This window comes from Dipteris shenzhenensis, chromosome 3 (assembly GCF_047967505.1).
Source record: "Dipteris shenzhenensis isolate YYH24624 ecotype China chromosome 3, Dip_SZ_1.0, whole genome shotgun sequence".
NCBI lineage: Eukaryota > Viridiplantae > Streptophyta > Polypodiopsida > Gleicheniales > Dipteridaceae > Dipteris > Dipteris shenzhenensis.
The window spans coordinates 62,015,300-62,036,687 of NC_141598.1; the positions used below are offsets into that span (position 1 = coordinate 62,015,300).

The following is a 21,388-nucleotide window of genomic DNA, read 5'->3' on the forward strand; positions in this document are numbered from 1 at the left end:
GACCATGACCAAGCACTAATTGCCAATGTAGTGGACTGTGTAATCAAAAGAATCCTTGATCCCAGTGAAGGTAAAAGTACCTCCCAGGCCGGCCTTGCAAAAATGTTCACACTTTTCATAAGTTTTCATGGAACCTTTGCCACCCTACTCCCAAATCGAGTGCGGAATAAATGATGTCCAGCCACACCTTCACTCAGCTGGCTGTAGGTCGAGTTTGCTCCTCCCATCACAAGGCTTCACCTAGCAACCCATATATAGATGACCGTTCTGAAACTCATATCATCAGTTTTTGGAAAGGAAGGAAGAGGCATTTCGCTTAGGGATAGACTCTCCAAGGGGATTGGAATGACCTGTGGAATCTCTTGGTGAACCGTTGGGTCCCCAACCACCCTAGCTGGGGAGCATGCATTTGTCTCAAACCAAAAAACTCGTACTCCCTTTGTGAGCTAGGCAACAAATCCCAAGAAGCTGAGTTTTATTTTTCTTGAACAATGCTACCCTCGGTATTAGAGGAACAAAGTAAGACTAGCGGAACTATTCATAATATTATCTTCATAGTGAGATCACGTCCAACATATACACTTATGACTAGAATATATTCAATCTTACAAATTAAAATGTTTATAAGGAAAGAGAAAAAGAGACCAAGATGAAGAGAGCTTGTAAGCGACATCAAAAAAGATTGAGAGTAAATGTAGCAAAGCTACACTAAGGACAACCCCGAAGCCAAAGCCTCCAAGACCCGGTGGAGAGTAGCCGGGGTCTAGGTCGAGGAACCACTCTGAATCTGATCCCTGCACCAAAAGACCTACAACCCTCATAGGCTGAAAAGCAAACTCAAGCAAGATGTCCTCTGTGGGCCTAGGCAATCTGGCACACTAAAAACTAAAGCATCCTCCTGTGCATTTCGAAAGGCCGAAACCTGAAGCGGAAACACCGCCTCTCGTAAAAGTACCTGCCCAAGTGGAGCAAGTGAGAGGCATATCATCTGTGTCTACCCAATCCTCTGCAAGGGCTGCCTCAATCTGCAAGATCCTCCCTACACTCCCTCTGAGATGTCCTGTCAACTAAGATTTCGTCTCCTCTAGGAGCATGCGGAAAGCTTTCCAAGACCCCAAAGATGATGCAGGTCCCCTCTCCCACCTGGACCACTGCATGTAGAGTGAGGCACCAAGTGGTCTGCCATGATCATCTAAAACACTGTCATTTCACATGATTGGTTGCCTATCAATCTCTTCACAAGAGGAAGGAGGAATCCTTCAAAGAGTGCCCCTGAAACTGGCCCATGCTTTCAGAATGGCAACCATGAGAGGGGACAAAGGTGATCTGAGGTGTGTTGTGGTGAAGATCCACCTAATACTGCTCATCCAGTCTCCTCCTGAAGAAGGTGTACACCTCTGTATGCTGCTAATAAGAAAGACCTTCCACGGATCCTACCCTGGCATAAGTCCTCGCACCACCATCTTGCATAGTAAAGCTATGCACTGTAAATCTGGATCAATAATATTGAGACCCCCTTCCAGTGTAGGCAGGATGAGGGTCTCCCAAGCCACCCTGGCTAAGGCATCTGTTGTGCCATCAAGCCCACTCGAAAGAAAATTTCTGATCGGTCTCCTAAGCTGAGTGATGCAATCCCTAGAATGGCACCAGCATGAACAAATAAACCAGGCCATGGCCAAGAGGACCTGGTTGACCACCATAACTCTAGAGGCAAGATCCAGCTTGGCTGAGCTCCAAAAAAGAAGCTTCCTCCTAATGCTCTCCAACACATGAGCAAACTGCTGCGTGGAAGAAATATCCAAGCCGACCTGGCAGCCCAAATACCTAATAGGCACACCCCTCTGAACCCAAGTGAATCCTATGTCAAGCCCCCAAACTGAAGTGTCCTCATCACTGATTCAAAAGCCATTGGATTTATGCCAATTTATCTGTGCCCCTGCCGCCAAGAAAAATCAATCCAATGCTGTCCTAAAAGAAGTGAGCGTATGTGGAGAGGCATCCAAGTAAACTACTCTGTCATCTGCCAACTCACTGTCAAGTAGCTCCTCTTCCCTTCTAATGGGAAGTCTCAGCCCAAGATGTCAGCTTGAGATCTAACATAGATACTCATAGCTTCGGCCGCGAACAAAAAAAGAAAAGGAGCAAGGGAACACCTGACGGACTGATCTGGAAATCTGAAATCTCTCACCCCTTACCCCACCAATAAGTACCTGGCTGATCTGAACAAAGAGGAAACACCTCTGATCCAAGCATCAGTAAAGCCAAAACGTAGAAGGGTGCCCTCCAAAAAACCCCAATCTACTCTGTCATGAGCATTCTCAAAATCCAAAAGTAGAATGGCTAGATTCTAGGCGCTCTGCATGGCCCACTCTGAAGCTTCCCAGAAAGAGAGAATGTTATCAAAAATGCTTCTGTCATGGACAAATCCCATCTGAGTGTCATGAATAAGATCTGGGAGAAGGAGCTGCAATCGGAGGCTGATTGCCTTGGCTAGAATCTTGTAGCAAGTTCCCAGAAGTGTGATAGGCCTCCAATGGGACACTAGATTTCTGCAACCTCCTTTCGGATAAGGTGGATGAGACCCTCTGTAAGCGACCCGGGCATCTCGCCAGAGTCCCAAATGCCCTACAGGACTGAAGTAATGTAGTCTCCAATCATATCCCAAAATGCAATGAAAAAAGAAGGCGTAAGGCCATCCGAACCTGGGCACTTGCCCTTGTGAAGGGCTGAAAGTGCAGTCATGAACTCTGTATTAGTCAAAGGTGCATCAAGCAAAACATGCATATCCAATTTCACCAACAAAGGGATGCTCAGCCAAATAACCTGTCTAGCATCCTCTCTATCCCGTGTCTCAGGATCAGCATAAAGAAGGGCGGCATAAAAATATGAAGCTATGCACAAGGCATCATCTGGATCTGTTTGTAGAACCCCATGTGAGTCAATAAGCTGGGATACACTCTCTCTACTATGTCTAGGACCAAGAGTAGAGAAAAAGTGTTTATTGACTCTGCTACCCATTTGAATCTAGAAGGACTCCCGTGCATGAAAGGCATGCTCTGCTCTCTGATCAAGCAATATCTATTAATGAGCCCTTGCTGCAGAAGGGCGCTCCTGAATCCAAGCATCTGAAGGCCGTTTCTGCTCTTCCCTCTGCAAAGCTGCCAACTGCCAATGAACACCAATCTCACGTCTGAGAATATCTCGTCTCCTGGTACAAGCAACTGAGAGGTAGAAGTCGCTAATACCAGAAAGGGCAGCAGCTACATGTGATGGAAATGGCTGCCCACCCTAGACATGAGAAACTCATAACTGCAGGGCTGCCTCTGTAAGGTCCTCCTCTATGTAGAAGGCATCTGGAATCCTGATGCTGGCAGACCGGCCTCTCAAGTGAGGCTCTAAGATAGCCAGCACAACAGGAAAGTGGTCTGAAGTGGAAACCCCAGCAGCAATGCATACCGATCCACCTCTGTCTAGTGCCCAATCATCTACATAGAATCTGTCAATGTGTGCATGAATAGGCATCTGCTGCCTCCTGTTCGACCAAGAGAACAGGAGGGACTGTGGCTCAATAAGAAAGGCCTCATCCAACCAAGTATCTCTGCCACAATAGTGAAAAAGGATCCTAAGCTGCTCTCTCCAGAGAGTGAAGTCCTCCTTCTCTACCCCCTTTTTTGCCTGACGATAACTCAACCATGTTAAAGTCACCTCCAATCACCCGAATCTGCAATGGGGGCCCAGGAGAGCAAATCCTTCCACATAATGGCACGTTCCCCTCTAATGTTGGAGGCATACAGGTTAAGGAAACCGACCTTACGCCCTCCAATCAAGAGAATAATCCACTGAGCTCTAGAGGGAATAATGACTCCGTGTCCAACAACTAAGGGGAGAACCAACTGCGAAACTAAAATAGAAGTACCCCCCCTGGTGCCCAAGGCAAGCGACCAAAAAGTATAGCCAAAAAGCAACTTGCTTGACTTGGCAGTTTGTGCTCCTTAATAAATAAGATATCAATGGAACCCCCAGTAACACATGGATGAAGCTGATCCTGGATCAGCTGTCTATGGCGGCAATGTGGGACACCACCTAGGCGCTGTATGTTCCAACTAATAATCCTCATCGATGGGAGAACGTAGGGTGGAACACCTTACCCGACCTAGTAGCGGAAACAAACCCCTCAACTGGGGAAGACCTCCTGCTCGAGGAGCGAGGAATGGAACCAAGTGGCGGAAAATCAAGAGGGGAAAGAACCCTGCCACCTAAAGAAGAAGCCTTGTCAACACGAAACCCAATCACTGGCTCACCAAAAGTAGAGGGCACAAACTCCTCCTTTGGGAAATCTAAGGCACTTGCCAGGGCTGAAAATGAGTGCCTATGAAGCAAGCCAGACACCGGAGTGCAAAGGATTCCTTCTGAGGGAAGAGGATCAATAGTGTAAGCCATCCCCTTCCCCCTATCCAAGGGAGGAAGTGAGGATTGCTCTCGATCCTGTGTCTACCCAGCCGCGGAGACCTCTACTTCCTCAAGGAGAGTGTCTGGCACCGCTAGTTCTAGGGGAGAAGCTGCAACCGGGGAGGAGGTCGAAGCTTTAGCGTCTCGGACTGTGCGAGGTGAGACTGGAGGGACAGCCCGAGGTGAAGCAGAGTCCACTAGTGTACCCTCGTGAACTGAAGGAGGTATCTGCACACAAATCGAAACCCACTGGAATGCGTCGGGTGCCCCTCAGGTAGAAGGTCGTGAGGCAACTGAGGTAGAAGGTGGCGGTATCAAAGGAGCGCTCAATGGAGAAGCACTCTGGCGAGTAGGAGCTAAGCCACCATCTTGAGGAGGACCGCCATGTGGAGGTCGAGGAGCAGGTGCTGGACCTATACCACGCCCTTGTCGAGGCCGAGGAGCAGGTGCTGGACTTGTACCACCACCATCCTGAGGAGGACCGCCATGTAGAGGTCGAGGATCAGGTGTTGGACCTGTACCACCCCCCTGTCGAGACCGAGGAGCAGGTGCTGGACCTATACCACCCCCTGTCGAGGCCGTGGCACGGTAGCTGTACCAGAGGGCTTCTTGGGCCTTTTCTTCTTCCTGGGGCAATCCCTGGCAAAGTGTCCAATGGTCCTGCATATCCTGCACTGGTCCTGCCTGCCTGTAATCTCTACTCTCTAGCGAAAAAAGGAACTGTCCGAGCGCTGGATCATAACATGGTCCATCGTGAGGTTAGGATCCTTACAGAGGACCCTAACTCTATGTACCCCATCAGCCTTGGTTGCCTTTGCTGCAGTCAATGGCAACCCAGGGAGGGGTGGGATCTCAGCAACCGCGCCAAAATGCTCCCCAACAACAAAAAGAAGTTGATGGTAATCCTGGGGAAGCCCAGGAAATCTGATGAAGAGCGAAAAGATTTCCTTGTCTACCTCCACTGGGTTGAAACCAATATCAAAGGCGTCAAAGAAGATCTTCCTATGTCCCAAGTGTAAAAACTCAGCTTTGAGCACAGTGCTCGCAGCCTCTGGAGTGTCAAAAACCACCTCGAAAAAACCTCGTCCCAGAAGACGAACGTCTAACAATTGTGGAGTGAGGTCTGGGGGGAAAGCCACAAGCATCCAGTCTCTCGCTTGGGATCTGGAAGGGTGAGACCCAAAGATGCGTGCTAGCAACGTGGTAGAGCATTTAATCTCTACGTCCTTCTTGAGCTGCTGCAACTCGTCTTTAGTAAAAGTATTAGTTCTCGCGGCCGGTGGAGGTGGAGTAGGATTGGCTGACGGAATATCCATCGCCAATCGAGGTGAGGAGGCCGACTCTGACATTTTTGGGACTCCTTCCGCTCCAAAAAACGCTACGAGAGAAGGAAGACGAGGGAGACAAGAAGAAGGAAAAAAAGGTGAGGGAGGGGAAGCGCGCTGAGAGGGGAGGGGGCAGCTAAGCGGGAGAGGGAAGAAGGAGGTAGAGGAGAGGGAAGTAGAGACAGGGGTCGAGGCAGGGGTAGGGAGCGGGTAGAGGGGAGGGGTGTAGAGGCAGGGGGAAGGGTAGAGGCGAGGGAGGGGTAGAGGCGGGGGGAAGGGGTAGAGGCGGGGGAGGGTGTAGAGGCGGGGGGAAGGGGTAGAGGCGGAAGAAGGGTAGGGGGAGGGAGGAGGCGGGGGGAAGGGTAGAGGCGGGGGAGAGGGGAGCGGGGAGAGGGAGCAGGGGAGAGGTAGAGGCGAGGGCAAGGGTAGAGGCAGGGGTTAGGGGAGCGGGGTAGAGGGAGCGGTGGAGTAGGGAAGAGGGTGCGGGGGAGTAGGGAAGAGGGAGCGGGGGAGCAGGGTAGAGGAGGAGCGGGCTGAGAGGGGTAGAGGGAGCAGGGAGCGGGGGGGCAGGGCAGGGAGGAGCGGGCTGAGAGGGGAGGGGGCAGGCTGAGAGGGAGAGGAGGGGAGGGGGCAGCGGGCTGAGAGGTGAGGGGGCGGGCTGAGAGGGAGAGAAGGGGGAGGAGGGGAGAGGCTGAGGGCGAGGGAGGGGGAGTGGCTGAGGCAAGGGAGGGGCTGAAGGAGGGGGCAGCAAGGGAGCGGGGAGGAGCAGCAGCTCCGTTCAGGGACTTCTGCGATATGAGTCATCATCTTTGAACCATCCTTCAGGGAAACCCCCACTCTAATTTTCAGTGCATTATCACGTCTGGCTTCGTGTTCTTTTATCTCTTCCGGAATATTAGTCTTGTTTGCCTTTGTGTCGAACTCCTCAAAGACTTCTTTCTTGATTGATTGTACTTCAGTATGAACCATATCTTTGACTGTAGAGACTAGTTGAGTAGGAGGAGAATCCTCACATGAGTTCACAACCTCAGCAATTACTACCTGCTTGCCAGGTCCCTCTAGAACTTGAAGTCGGGCTTTTACTTCTACCAGCTCAAGCCTTAACTCTCTCACTGCTTGCTGCACATAATAAATTTATTCATGTTGTCCAATGATAGGTGGTTAAGGTGCTGACATACTCAATAATCTGTCCATCAAAGGTGATCTCAAGGGGATGTTCTGGCTGATTGGTACAGACTGCCATCATCTTTGTTTTTCCGACATTCACTTGCAGCCCACTTTCCCTACAGAAATTCTTAAGCACTTGTAAAAGTTTGTGCATAGAGTCCGAATTGTATGCAAAAAGAACTACATCATCTGCGTATAGCAACAATAGCACTGTCCATAGTCCCAATTGCAGTCCTTGCAACCCTTCCTCTGTTGCAAATTCATTGATGAGTTCCTCCAGTTGATCAATGCATATTCCAAACAAGGTAGGTGATAGAGGGTAGCCTTGCTTCACTCCCATAATACTCTCAAACACATCTGACATACTCTGTGCTTGTTTGGGTCGGCATAATACCTTTTCATAGATACGAGAGATGCCTACTCTCAAGGCCAATGGGACTCCTATTGCTTGCTTTCTCTTCCATAGTCCTCCTCTTGGAACTGTATCAAATGCTTTCTTGAAATCCACAAAGCAACAAAATAAAGTGTGTGTGTGTTTGCAAAAATTGAGGTTTCAATTGGTGTCAGGGCTAAAACCCGTTTCTAGACGAAACCCTTAGCAAAATCTAGAAACGTTTCTTGTGACTATGAGTAGGATCTATCCTTAGATCAATGAACACCTTAGGAAGGGGAGTGGATATAAAGAGATATTTGAATTCACAAAGGGAGTGAAAGCTCTAGATGCGTCGGGACAAAGGAAGCAAGAAAGACACCAATACATTCTCTCGTCCTCCTCTTTGTACACATAATAGCGGTAGTATCTGCTTACGGATCAATATAATGTGACTTATCAGACCACTTCCACCTCTTAGCCGGCCATTCAATATCCTGATAAGCCTTGCTCCCAAATGGCGAGCAAGGTGTAGATAATGTCCAACCAAATGGCAAGGAGAGTGGCTCTCGGGGGACCTCATCGGCTCCCATCACCAAGCTGCACCGAGGTATTCCAAGTGGTGATGTTGGACACCGTCTCCCAAATATTGTTCTTTGCGAAAGAAATCAAATGCTACCGGGAAGGCGGAGCATACTGTTCCTCGATCTGGAAGACCCTCTATCCCTAGATCGTGTAACCTATTGTAACCATGCCAATGGAGAGGCGTACCCCCCGTTAGCCAAGAGGCCACACCCCAAGTGAAGTTCTGTTGCATCCTCGACGTCCTATCCACAATCCGAAGGGCCCCTTGCCAAATCCTCTGTGTTGAGGGGCAGCTCCATAAACAGTACAAGATCATCTCGAGATCACTATCCACGTAGTGGTGGTACCTCCCACAACCACGCAATTGCTCCAACCATGGGCTGATCTTGAGTGGCTAGTGGTTGGTACACAAACAAGACCAAAATTTGGAGTTGGCCTCTTGGGGCATCTCTTGCTTGATCCAATAACACTCTCTCAAAGGAGTCTAGGCTGCCTCGAGGCAAGGATCAATGCATGTCATGTACAAGAAGAAAGGGACCTCAACAACCTATTCTGAAAGCCAAAAACCATTCGCCCAGATCCCACTGCATCTCACATAGGGGCCGGCCCTCCCACAACTACAAGCACCGATACAGCATGCTCTGACCTAGAGTCATTGGCGCTATGTCAATGCTCTAGTCCTTGCCCAAACGGCCCACTCTAATCCTCCGCGACACAAGCAAGTCCAAGGCTCCACCAACTCTGAATCTCCATCTCTCTGGCTTGAGAGGCGGGGAAAGAGGGTGGGGGGGTGTTGAATGGGTGGGGAGCAGGCTAGAAGCAGGGAGGCGGGGCTGGTAGGAAGGAGCAGGGAAAGCCAGAATTCCCAAAGTTTGCCTACATGATGATGCCTCTTTTTAGATCGTTATCTACCTTGTTTGAGCTCAACAAAAAGACCAAACTAAGGTGGGTAAATAGAGTTTAGATTGGAGCCCGGAGGGCAATTTCCTCGTCATGTCGTTATAGGCAGCTGCAGCACCGAGACACGTTGGTGCATGCTAGGTACTAGATAGTTTCAATCGCGATATACCATATACCTTTGTAAGACTACAATATATCTAATCAAACAAATTTAGACTTTTTGTGGTTCTAAAGTCCAAAAATCTTCACTGAAAATAAAAGAGAAAACGAACGAGAAGAAAAAACAGGTAACAAAAACTTTTTTGAAAAACAAAAGGAAACCCAATGCTTACTAAAATACATCAAATAAACAAAAGAGAAAGAAAACAAGAAATAAAGAAGAAAGGAAGAAGGTGACTAAGCAAAATAAACAAGCAAATCAAGAACCAAAATCTTCCAAAAAACATGAATAAAATCTCTCTCTCTCTCTCTCTCTCTCTCTCTCTCTCTCTCACACACACACACACTTTCATGGGGGCTTCCGAAGGGACGGGTTGCTCACTTGCCGGGATCTTCATCAGGATTCTTCTTTATGCAGATGACGTGGCACTCTTGTCGTTCACACCCAAGGGGCTCCAGTGACACCTGGATGCACTGCAGGCTTTTTGTTTATCCCATGATTTGGAGGTCAACCTTGGCAAGACCAAGGTCATGATCTTTAACACCTCTCGAGCAAACATGCACCCGAAGCAGTTCACTTTCGGTGGGTCACCAGTTGAGATCATATCCTCATACACTTACTTGGGGTCATCTTCTCCGGCCCAATCTTCACAATGAGACCAGCGATGCAGGCCAAACTGAGCAGGGGATACGCCTCACTGGCTCGGCTAGAGAGACAGTGCTTCCACTCCCACTTCCACGACCCTCGGACCAAGGCTCTTCTCTTCGACTCCTTGGTCCGACTAGCCAGGGTATGTATGGCAGCCCTTGTTGGGGACCTGACATGTCAGATATAGAGTGGACACAGGTGGAGCGCCTGCAGATCCTTATGCTCTCACGGATGATCCAAGAGAAACCATCTGTACCACATCATATCATTCAGGCCGAGTTTGGTGCTTCTCCACTCCAGCTAGATGCAGCCTTTCAGACCATCACATATCTACACCGGGTTAGATCATATGGGGACTGCACATCCGGGAGACACAGGTTGCCATGGTTGGCTCTCGATTCCTCCATGAGGTTGGCAGCAGAGGGAGACGAGCGAGGCTGCTATGCACGGACTCACAAATGGTTTGTGAGACTGGGGTTTCACATCGATAGGATACCTCCTTTTTAATACAGTTTGGATGCCCCTCCGATATCCCACCCACCATCCTGATCAGGCAAACCAGGTCATTCGAGAGGATCTCCTGCTGCTACACACCTTTAGGACCTAGTTGGAACTGAGGGAGCTTCCAGTGAAGCTGAGCTTCTACAGAGATCACTGTCTTTGTATTTCGGAGGAGGGATTCATCACACCACCGGGGTACACTGAGCTTCGCATGCCTCACTCACTACGGATCTTCATCGGACAGTTTCGTGTATCATCACACCGCCTTCGCATAGAGAGCGGCAGAGCAGAGGGGATCCCTAAGGAGCATCGCATATGCACATTGCGCGACTATCAGGAGGTTGAGTCGGAAGAGCATTTTATTTTCAGGTGCCCAGTGTACTACGAGATCCGAGGTCGCTACCATTGTCTCTTCAGAGACGGCTTCGGGCTCCTTTCCAAATTCCTCGCCTACCCAGATCAGAGATGCCTCGTGGCCTTCATTCACAAGGGGGTCCGACACAGAGAGTACTTACGCAGGCGACGAGGCTTGGCCACACCACCAGACACCTCTCAAAGCAAGATCATAGAGTTCTTCCCATCAAGTGATATTGATCGTCCAATCTCTAGCCACAGACATGATAGAGACCCCGATCCGACAACCGCATCATGAAACACGAGGCATCGAGGGGACACACAGATCACTCTGGGGGACCTCCCATCATTGTTTAGACCCAGGACACGTCCCATGGGAGTCACGGTGGCTCTGGTCTTGCGTTGAGCCTCCTCCACAAGATCGAGACGCACGGCACCCCTTGACAGACGCCAGCGTACCATCACCAGCTATGCACCAACAATGGCGACATGACATACGGAGGATTCCACTCCGCTCCATTCTTTTTTCTTTTCATTGTCACACCTAGATGCATTTGATTATGTATGATCAAACTTAGGACTCAGCACGGGTGATGATGCTCGTTTAGTAGCTCCACCCTTACCATGATTTGTATCAGGTTTTCTTTCAGTCTCATAGACCCATCGGTCTTCCAAAGACTAATAAAATTTCTTTTCTTTCTTTCTTTCTTTCTCATTTAAAACATAAAAAACTAAAAGCACTCCTTACACTTATGTAGCGCTTCCTACAAAGATGCAAAACTACATTTCTAACTTAGAAAGCACATGCATACTCAATCAAACTCTCTTTTGAAACTAAAAGAAAAAATGGACTATTCCGCTCCCCGCTTTTTGTTTTCAGCTTATGTTCAATCATTCTAAACATGCCTAAGGCCAATACACCATAGATTAAAGACTTCATATCTCTGATTGTGAGAACTTTTTTCATTATTTTTCTTGGATTATACCTCTTGTGTATTAGTAAAGTGATCAAATTACTACATTAGGTGATGAAAGACTCCTTAGTTGTACAAGGGCGGGAAAAAAGGACTCCATATTTTGCCAAATCAAAAATGTTTGAGTCAACGTGAGGCATTTTTATAATGTGTAAACCACTATATTCAAGTTGTTCACATTTATCATATATATCAACCTCTAGTCCTACGGAAGATTGAGAAAGTATAAGATCTAAGAAAGCACAAGAATCCCCTCTTGAAGTGCAGTTCAGTTCACAAGAGTCAGGAGGATAGATTCCTTTTCCAAAAGCACAAGCGTCTACGGTCTTTGTACATTAAATCTTGAAAGTCGGGAACATCTAGTACAAATAAATCATCTATAAAACGCCTAACTTGGCTAAGCTTATGTAAAATGATAGGACAGGTATTGATAGAAATAAGACGTTGCATAAACTCAAATTCATAAGTGAAAAGATAAAAGTTTACTCAAAAGACAGCACAATTAGTGCCCATGGGGATTCCTATAATTTGTTGAAACAAAGAATCACCTACTGTGATGTAAAGATCATCTAAAAGAAAATCTAAAAGAATCACCTACTATGATGTAAAGATTATCTAAAAGAAACTCTATCCAAGAGTACACATCTTCAACACTTAATACCTTTGTGTATCTTTTCTATTTAGAATCGATGTCATGATCTTTATTATTTAGCCACAAAAAGTCAAAACATAAAGCTGTTTCCTCAACTTTTAGCACTTTGCATCTATCTTTGTCGACTCTCAGCTTGAAAACTTCAGCCACTAGCTTTAAGATTCTAAACTTCAGATCTTCCAACTTGATCTTTGTGTAAAGCGTAGTACAATCCTTTTGAGAAACTAAGGTAGGGGCGGTTTTGAGAAACTAAGGCAGGGGCGGTTTTGGCATACGAGTTCACTTCTTTCCAACGACATTCTAAGTAAAACTTTTTGCAAATAAAAACAAAGTTATTGAAACATTTGTCCATATAAGAAATGACAAATCGCAATATACCACCTCAAAGTCCCAACCCTTTGCCTAACACACAAGGAGATCCATCACTACTAAAGAGACCCAACTAACCATCAGCCCATTCTTAGCAGCCCTTTGGATTTGGTTCCTCAAACAGCATAACAGGGCCGTCGCAGTGATACCACATTGTGCATATATCTTTTTTCCATAGGTTCAGATATTAGTATTCATCTTGGGTTTGGATGCCCGCCTAGTGGCTCCACCATTCAGGTTTTTCCTCACTGTATCTGATTTTTTCAGTAACACGAACTTTCGAAGGCTTTAATAAACTTTTTTTCTTGCTGGGAACTGCCCATTAAAGTTTCCCTCCTCAAACCATATTTTCCCTAAAAACCACAATGAACCCTGTTTGAAAAGCAGTTTCATACATTGCCAAGCCTTTTATTATATGGGAAAGAATGGAACATTGCTTTCATGCACATATGCATAATCAAATCTGCCATTAACAACAAAAGAATAGGAAATGCCACTTCAAATTTTGGAAACAGATAAATGTAACACACGACCCATTATCTTATTCTCTATCCCATGCAAGAAAATCATAAGAAAGAGTGGGGGAAATGCAAATTACATATTTTACGGTTTCCTTTCCTCAAAAAGGTTAGCACCCATGTCTGAAAATAACCCACATTTTCCATGTAACCTACATTAAAGATCAGTTCAAAAGTATGATGCTCATGATATCACTGCAGCTTCTCTTGGATGAGACCAAATGGTTTAAAATGGCCACACACCTGGGTATAGTTACTAGACTTGCTAAATAGGAGCAGGATCAAGAATGGGAGCATACCTGGGCATAGCCACTAGACTTGCTATTATTACAAGCAGCCTTCTGTTTTCTCAGCTGCTCTCTGGCATAGGAATTGTTTGAATAGGAAGAGATAAACCGCATATACAATGGGTAATGCGGCACCACCCGAAAATGATCATAATATCGTTCAAACAACTGTAAGAACTCTTCAGAGGAGTTCTGCCATACAAAATGACATCAGCCCAAATTTGCCTATTTGCTCTTAGTCAAATGTTGCAACAGACGTGTAATATTTCTCCATTTGAGAACCAATTAACAAAACTTACCTGATAAAAACCAAGTATCTCTGTTGATTCTATGTTGTACACAACAAAAAAAGCAGTTTGATTAGATGTATCCGAGTTGTGCGACACCTACGATGCAATAGAAAGGAAATTCAGCATGTGTGCCCCAGAGGAATAGCTTATACCCTCAACAGAGCATGAGAAGGTGCATATCAAAAAAGCATACATTTGAAACGTTCCAGTGTATGACCATAATCTCCAAATTTGATAACATCCATGTTCTTTCTTAAATGACCAGAGCAAAACTGGACGAGGATTCAGTGAGAGTGATCATTGATGTATGCAAGTCCACCTAAAAGCAGCAAAAAGAATGACAGGGCTTATAAAAATACCTACCACACCATCCACACTGCCAAACTTGATAAGCAGATGACATCTGTCAAGAAACTGCACCTGCCAGAGTATAGGGAGGAAAGTGAACCAAGGAAAACCTAAGACCACTTGCAACGAGCCTAACTAAAATACAAAGTTTCGACGCCTAAAAAAGAATCCAAATCCACTTCTCACCTTCCACATCACTAGGTCCAGGTAATGCTGAAAGTGATAATAAAACCTTTTTACACGCTGGCCTCTCTGCAAGTCAGCAGAAACAAATTGCATTTTAGCATTGGTTTAAATTTATACATTTGCATGGCCTTAAATTGTGCATGCAAAGGTGCAATTAAGAAACAGGTGAGAATTAGGTCTAAAGAACACAAGAACAAATCTTCACAATCCTTAAGTTGTAACAGTGAATTGAGAAAAGGTAAGCCCGTTTGTGTTTCTCAAGCATAAGGCCGATTCCTGTCTCCTAACAACTCAATTTTGATGTATGATAGCTCCATGAAAAATTTCAAAGACCCCAAAAGAAAACTTAATTCTATTGAGCAATTAAAGTACATATTTATATGGCAATCAAGAATCCCACCACTTTGTATTAACCCTGCTTCTTATATAGATTTTGATCCCTAAACACATCACAGGCTTGCTATGATGAATGAATTTAGGGTCCCAAAAAACACAAAGCCTACCAAGATATACAGGACAAGCCTTTCTAACTTTGCAATGTCTGATAATCACCCCCCCCCAGAAAGAAGGATAAGCCATTTGGATGCTCTTCCAGACTGTAACATTTATTGTCACAGTAACTGCACAGCCTCTCCCCCCTGCCTTTGCAAATCGCTGCTCAGAGAGACAACTGGGACGAGGGCTTCTAATTGACTCCAAAATGCCGGCATCTACTAGAACTGAATGTGCATGGAACGCAAGACATGATAATAGCGATGGACAGGGACACAAAGCTTTGCCAGTCAAGGTCAGGTTTGTACTGTTCCCATTTGCCCAGTTTTATAAAGGACTGCCAGTTGAAGGGGTAGAGCTGAGGCAAATAGAAATTAGAGCCCTCCAAAATCCTGGAGGATGGAACAGGATCAGTCATGGTGAATTAACACATGTTTCAAGAGAAGCAATGGTTGGAGAAGCCTGATCACAGATGGACCAAAAAGCAGTCAAATGGAATCCTTTTTGCTGAAATAGAAGTAGCACAGGAGGGCAAGGATGTATGTAATATATACCTTTGTAAGACTAGAATATATCCAATTGTACAAATTCAGATTTTTGTTGTTCTAAAACAGAACAAGAGGGCAAGGATGTATTGAAGGAGAGAATAGAGAATAGACAGGCAAAGATAAAGAAAGGCAAACACAGAGGCACACCCCACAGAAGAGGGTGAAACACACGAACAGCTGCTAGAAGCTGCTAGAGGAATAGTACAAGGTTAGGGGAGCAAAGTAAAGCTCATTCTGAATCTTACAGGTTCTTTATTTTGTCAACCTTTCAGTTGAGAGACTACCTCCTTTGGCGAATTCTACCATTTCTCAATAAAAACTAGCCCAACTTAAAACAACAACAAAATAGTTCTTGTTTGTTTAGAATAAAACTTGATATCAAAAAATGGAAAAATATGGCTTTCCTAAAACCCCAGCACAAATGAGATTTGATAGTTGGAAGCAAAAAAGTAATTCAGAGCAGGCTCCATACTCACAGCAACAGGATCTGTATCTTGACTCCCAATAGACCGAAAGATGAAAGATAACAACCGCTGCTTTATGCCACCCAACAACTGTCCTCTTTCCAAGTCCGCACCTACTTCCACTAAGCTAGCATCAGGACTTACTGCCTCTTGTGTTGGCCTTGCTGATAAAGATGGTCTGTGATTTGAACCTGGAAGCCTTGACCTTGCAGTTGTTGGACCTTCGATCACAGCCCTTGCTGTAACAGTAGCTTGACCAGTGGAAGGACCTACAGCATGATTCTCACCACTGTTATTACTCATGCTTGAAGATTCCTGTAAAACTCTGGATCTCACACGGCCAATGCCACTATCTGGAATCAAGGTAGCCATGTGCCTGTGCTCTGTCCGTGACCCATCCAGTGCATCCAAAGATCCTCTAGAAATCCCCGTCTGATTTTCCCTTGTGCCAGGAGCGAAGGCATTCCCAGACAAAGATCCTTGTGGATGCCATGACTGCCATAGTGAGCCCTCTCCTGTTGACACCCGGCTGCTAACTACATACTCCACAGCTCCTGCTGAAGAATGCTGAACTGCCACCCCAGAATCTCCATAAGTTATGCTCCCCCTTGAAATACTTGGGTCCCTGGTCTCACTAGAGCTACTAAGATAAAGTGACTGGCTTCCCCTTCTTTTACTGTGACTCTCACTACTGGCACTTCCATACAACGTGCCATGTGAAACAGCAGGCCCTACTTCCACAGGGGAAAGCCCATTTCCACTTGTTGAAGGAGCAGTTGGCCATTGGCGTACTCTCTCTGCATGGTATTGGCCAAACAACCTTGCATGATTACCAGAAGAACCTGCTGTGTCACTGCCACCACGATCTAAGGGCAAGCTATAAAGAGAGCCATGAACATTGTCAGTAAACATCCTGCGAGCACCAAAGTCCCTTGATAGATTCTGTTGGCCTGTACCAAAAAGGTTTGTATGATGACCACCATATAAATCCTGTGAGTCCCTGGATGTCCTAAGCAGACTGTCACCGATGCCACTACCACTGCCACGATATCCCTGACTTGATAAGTCTCTGAGACTTACCTGACTCTGCTGCTGTCCTTGAGTAGTTGTTGTCAGAGGAAGAGCACTGGATTGCACATCAAGAGGCCCTGTTGGCACCACGTTCTCCGATGGAGAGCCTTTGGCTTTTCGAGAATTATTGCGCTCATTTTGAAATAGGAACTCCTCCTGCAAGAGTATATTCTCAGTCTCGAATTATAAACATGAGCTTTTCTGCAGATCCCTGTGTAAGCTCTGCTCAAAACAATCAGTTAGATATCATCTCCATCAATACAGCAATACAAAATGGAAAAATGGAAAATACATGCTGGCAAAAAGAAGATCATCATGTTCAGGGGCTTTCTGACTCTTCGTCGAATCTCTCCTCTATTTTCGCCTCTGCGCTGCACTTTCTACTCTGACAACTGTACAAGGCTCCTTCATCTCCTTTCCTCTCCTCCCACTCTCCTGCGCCAAGCCCTCCCCATTCCTTCCTGCTACTATATTGTTGCATCTCCACGCCCTCCTACCACAGCTCCTCTTCCCTTTCTCTGCCCTTTGCTGCAAATTCATCCTCTCACTTACACCTTCGCTTACTCTGCTCAACTTCCCTCCTTAGTGCCTGTTTGCTCCTCTTCCCTGAAATTCTTGTCCCCTCCCCCCTTCTTGCAGCCTAAAGAAAAGAAAGAGAACCTAGGGGCACCAACTGACCACGTAACAAACATCTGCAAGAGGGTAAGATGGCAATATCAAAACTGAAAAGAGGATGTATCAGGCTGTTATCTGCAACACTCCTCCTACTCTCTTTGGTTCATTCATTGATGAGCTTGAATCCATCACAGAGGACTCTGGAAAAAGTATGGAGGAAGAGCCAAACCAAAGAGCATGATGCTTCTGCTCTATAGCATATGTGATGATGCAGTCTTAATGACAGATTCCTGAAGAGATCTACAAGAAATAAGAGACCTCTTTCTCACTAAAGACTGGGCTGATAATCAATGTGGACAAAATGAAAGATGTGATAAAATAAAATTAAAGACAAACCTTCCCTTGCCTTTGTGATATATTTTGTACTTTACAGAAATTTTGTACCAACCCTGCTAATTTCGAGTAAAGAGCTAATCTTGCATATAAGTAGATTAACCAGTTGTAAAACATAGACATATGATTGTCATGTGAAAGGGTGGGATTGTTCCACAAAGCATATGGCATTCAGCAAATTGTAAAAATCAGAGAATCACACCCTCAGTGAGAAGAAATAGCATGTGTGTAGCTGTAGTGAAAATGTATATTGACTTGTATTTCAGGAGTTCTACAGTATCTGGCAAAGTAAGTCTATCAAACTAGGGCATCTCATCAATTACCATCCAGGTGCGACTGACTTGATGGTTGCTCGTTTGCATACAGCCATTGGTCACCACGATACTATTAATCCCAAAAAGACTCACATGATAACGCATTTACCATTTAAGATATTAAATCCCAGAACTTTGGGTGCCGACTACGCATAGGCAACTGCATACTACCATATTTGTACAAATATCCTTAAAAAATTCATAAGATTGGGAAAGAAGAGTATCTACCAAGTCATATCACTGATCATGGACATACAATGGAAATCATTGGGAGGGATGTTTCAATGATAAATTTCAGAATTCACCAAAACCAGATGTTCAAACATGTCAAAAACTACTGGCAAAAACCAATTTCATTGCATTCATTGAGAATTTTTCAAAGAGAAAAGTTAGGACAATTATATGCTCAAGCTCTTCAAAATAAAACATTGTCCAGCCCAAGACATAGTGATTACTCATTTTGACACATTATTATTCCCACATGAGTGCCCCAAAGCAAACATGGAAACCTGCGCAAATTGCATCAATAATGTATTAAAGCCATACCATGCCCCTGAAAGAGACAATGCCTTATTCCCACAGGCTTTTCTATGGGCTTGCATGAATTCCAAACATAGACTTCCAAAAGTACAAGTACACACAGCCTAAACCACAGAATATACACTGAGTAAGGGCACACAATCAGAAAAAAAGGTCCATCAGATGCAGGGAAGAAAAATTACGAGACTCAACCAACAGTACTTTTTCACTCTTCAGATGCAGATGACAAACCTTCAGAGAGATTTAAACGTAATAAATGCATATTTGAAGAATGTAGGGGAACAGCACCTCGGCCCAAATTAAACTAACATTCTTTGCTGAGGAGTATATGATGGCACAATCTACAAATGTCGTGTGTCTGAACATCAGCTGCATTAGACAGGGTTTCACTGCCTCAAATGCGAGATGGCATAGAAATCCTTGGGAATAATGGACCTTCCCAATATGTGACCAAAAAGAAATATACACAGCACAACATACCGCCCATCATACTCCGCAAAGATACAGCAAGATAGTGCTAACTCCCAAGGTAGTTCTTGTGCTTTGCTTCGTCAAGGGAGAAACACATCCATTGGGCCCTATTCCTAAAGATCCTCAAATACATCCAATCTCAGTTGGAACAAGAGGGAATGGAAACCACCCACGAAGAGAATGCAGAAGAATTACATTCTTAGCACAACTTAGCTTCCATTCTTGTAATGTAAACCAAAAACACTCACATCACAGCTTGACCCACCAGTCTCCCACGAAAGAGTATTGAGGTCAGGAAGCTTCTTGTGGAGTATCGTAATGTCATTTTGGGTTTCAAAAGAGCATGTCTAGTTTCCACACACAACATAAGCAATCATCATAGAGTTGTCATCATCACCTCTCTCTCCCATAGTTGCACATAGCTGCGCTCCAGCACCCAGAAACAGAAATGCTGAAACACCCACGTTTTCGAAAGGCGGAACACCATTTTGAAACCTGTTTTTTATAGAAAAACGTTGAGCAGCGTTTTAGCCGCAGCCGTGCCCTCCTGAATCTCTGCTCCGTGCCTCTCGCATAGTTGCACATAGCTGCGCTCCAGCACCCAGAAACAGAAATGCTGAAACACCCACGTTTTCGAAAGGCGGAACACCATTTTGAAACCTGTTTTTTATAGAAAAACCTTGAGCAGCGTTTTAGCCGCAGCCGTGCCCTCCCGAATCTCTGCTCCGTGCCTCTCCTCTCCTACTCTAGCCTCTCCTACTCCTACTCCTCATGCCTGAGCTTTGTCAATTTCAGATTCTTAATCACAAAGGCATTTGACAGCAGTGCTTCTAAGCACGTTACCACCTGGAAATCTCTATTTCAGTCGTTCAGTGATGCTCCATACAGCGGCCACATGTGGCACAATGCACTCTTATCCCATGAAAGGGATTAGACAGATAGCAAGTCACTTCTGTGTCAAGGGAAGCAATAGACACATGGTTTTTGCTGAGAATGCAGCTTTAGCTTGGCTGGACTATTAAACACAGCCATCAGGAGAAGCCTCTGATGTGTTTGATTCCTTGCTGCCCGTCTTTCAATCAGACACAGATTAGAATGAGTTTTTGCAGGGTAGAAATCCCAATGCTTCTAGCAATTCAGAGCCTCCTCATGATGCCAATGCTCAGCCTGATTTGCAGCCACTTGATGACATGCTATTGAATAGACACTTTCAAAAGAGAGCATTGTCATTAGACAGCAGAAAACAGTCCCAAGGTGGCTCTTGGGGACTCTTAGGGAAAGCAAAGCCAGCTGAGCCCTTGGCTGCCCACACCAGAGCCATCGCTTGCAATGAAGAACCCTTATGCCGTTTGATAGCAGGGAATGGATGGATGCCATGACAGCTGAACTCGATTCCATTCATGCAAATGGCACATGGGAGATGTGTGACTTCCCAGCAAACAAGCATGCCATAGGCACCAAATGGGTTAAAGCGGAAAGATCATAGCAACATAGACCGCTAAAAGCCTGCACTGTTGCGAAAGGCCATGCACAGCAACACAGCATTCACTTTGAGGAGACCTTTGCTCCCACTTCACACATTACAGCCATTGGGTGTGGCATTGCGGGAGAGAGTAAAAGAAAGTGCGGAAAGCTTTGCGCGAAAGGAACTGTTTCCAGCTCGCCATCGAAGCTTCTTTCACAAGAGCGCACGGTTGGGAGGCAGCACCATCGAGCTTTCCTTTGCAAATTTGATCAAGAATGCCCAGAGGAACGAGCAAAGGTTATGGCCACCACCAACTCACAATAAAGAAGAGCAGCTATCCTTGTTTTCAAGAAAGAGGAGAAACCATGCAATTGGATGAAAAAGAGCAACCAACTTGCACATAATCCAAAGGGATTTTGGAAAGGAAATAAGATGCAAGAAACTAACAACATGGAGGACATTTGCACCTACCACTTGGGTCGAATTCAAACACGTTTTCTCAGCAGCATGGCTCACTTACCACCTCAAGGTAGATATCATGCCCGCCTGGTACAAGTTAGATGCTGCAAATTGCAGAAATTTGGAGGACTACAATAAGAAGTCGCTCTCTAGGAGCTTAAAATGGACACCTACAATGTTGATCGTTTGTAGGTCCAAGGTTATTGTCTTTTTCTCAATTGTCCATTCCGAGGAAAAGTTGGAACTACTGTGGTCTGGTTTGAGACCGATTTCAATCCTATAGTCTCTCATATTGATGATTATGGATCATTAGTAAAAGGAGAAAATTCCGTTCATGAGTCCTCATTAATTTCTATGTATGCACAAAATTGTGCACTCCAAAGATGAAGAGGAGCATAGGCAACACTTGGCAGTTGATTTGTAGAGCTCAGGAGACACAAGCTGCTGGTCAATACTAAAAAGAGTGAGTTCTT

At 45.5% G+C, this 21,388-nt stretch overlaps 1 protein-coding gene across 2 annotated transcripts in view; it reads right to left on the reverse strand.

Moving 5' to 3' along the window:
* Nucleotides 1-21,388, reverse strand: part of DET1 (light-mediated development protein 1 / deetiolated1 (DET1)) — a 99,271-nt gene that overhangs the window by 25,332 nt on the left and 52,551 nt on the right. For both annotated transcript variants that reach the window (XM_087370848.1, XM_087370840.1), the window contains exons 4-8: nt 15,600-16,814; nt 14,084-14,149; nt 13,913-13,969; nt 13,559-13,645; nt 13,272-13,451 (exon numbers count right to left, since the gene is read on the reverse strand). In XM_087370848.1, coding sequence (XP_087226974.1) covers nt 13,272-13,451; nt 13,559-13,645; nt 13,913-13,969; nt 14,084-14,149; nt 15,600-16,814 — 1,605 coding nt within the window. The remainder of the gene's footprint in view (nt 1-13,271; nt 13,452-13,558; nt 13,646-13,912; nt 13,970-14,083; nt 14,150-15,599; nt 16,815-21,388) is intronic.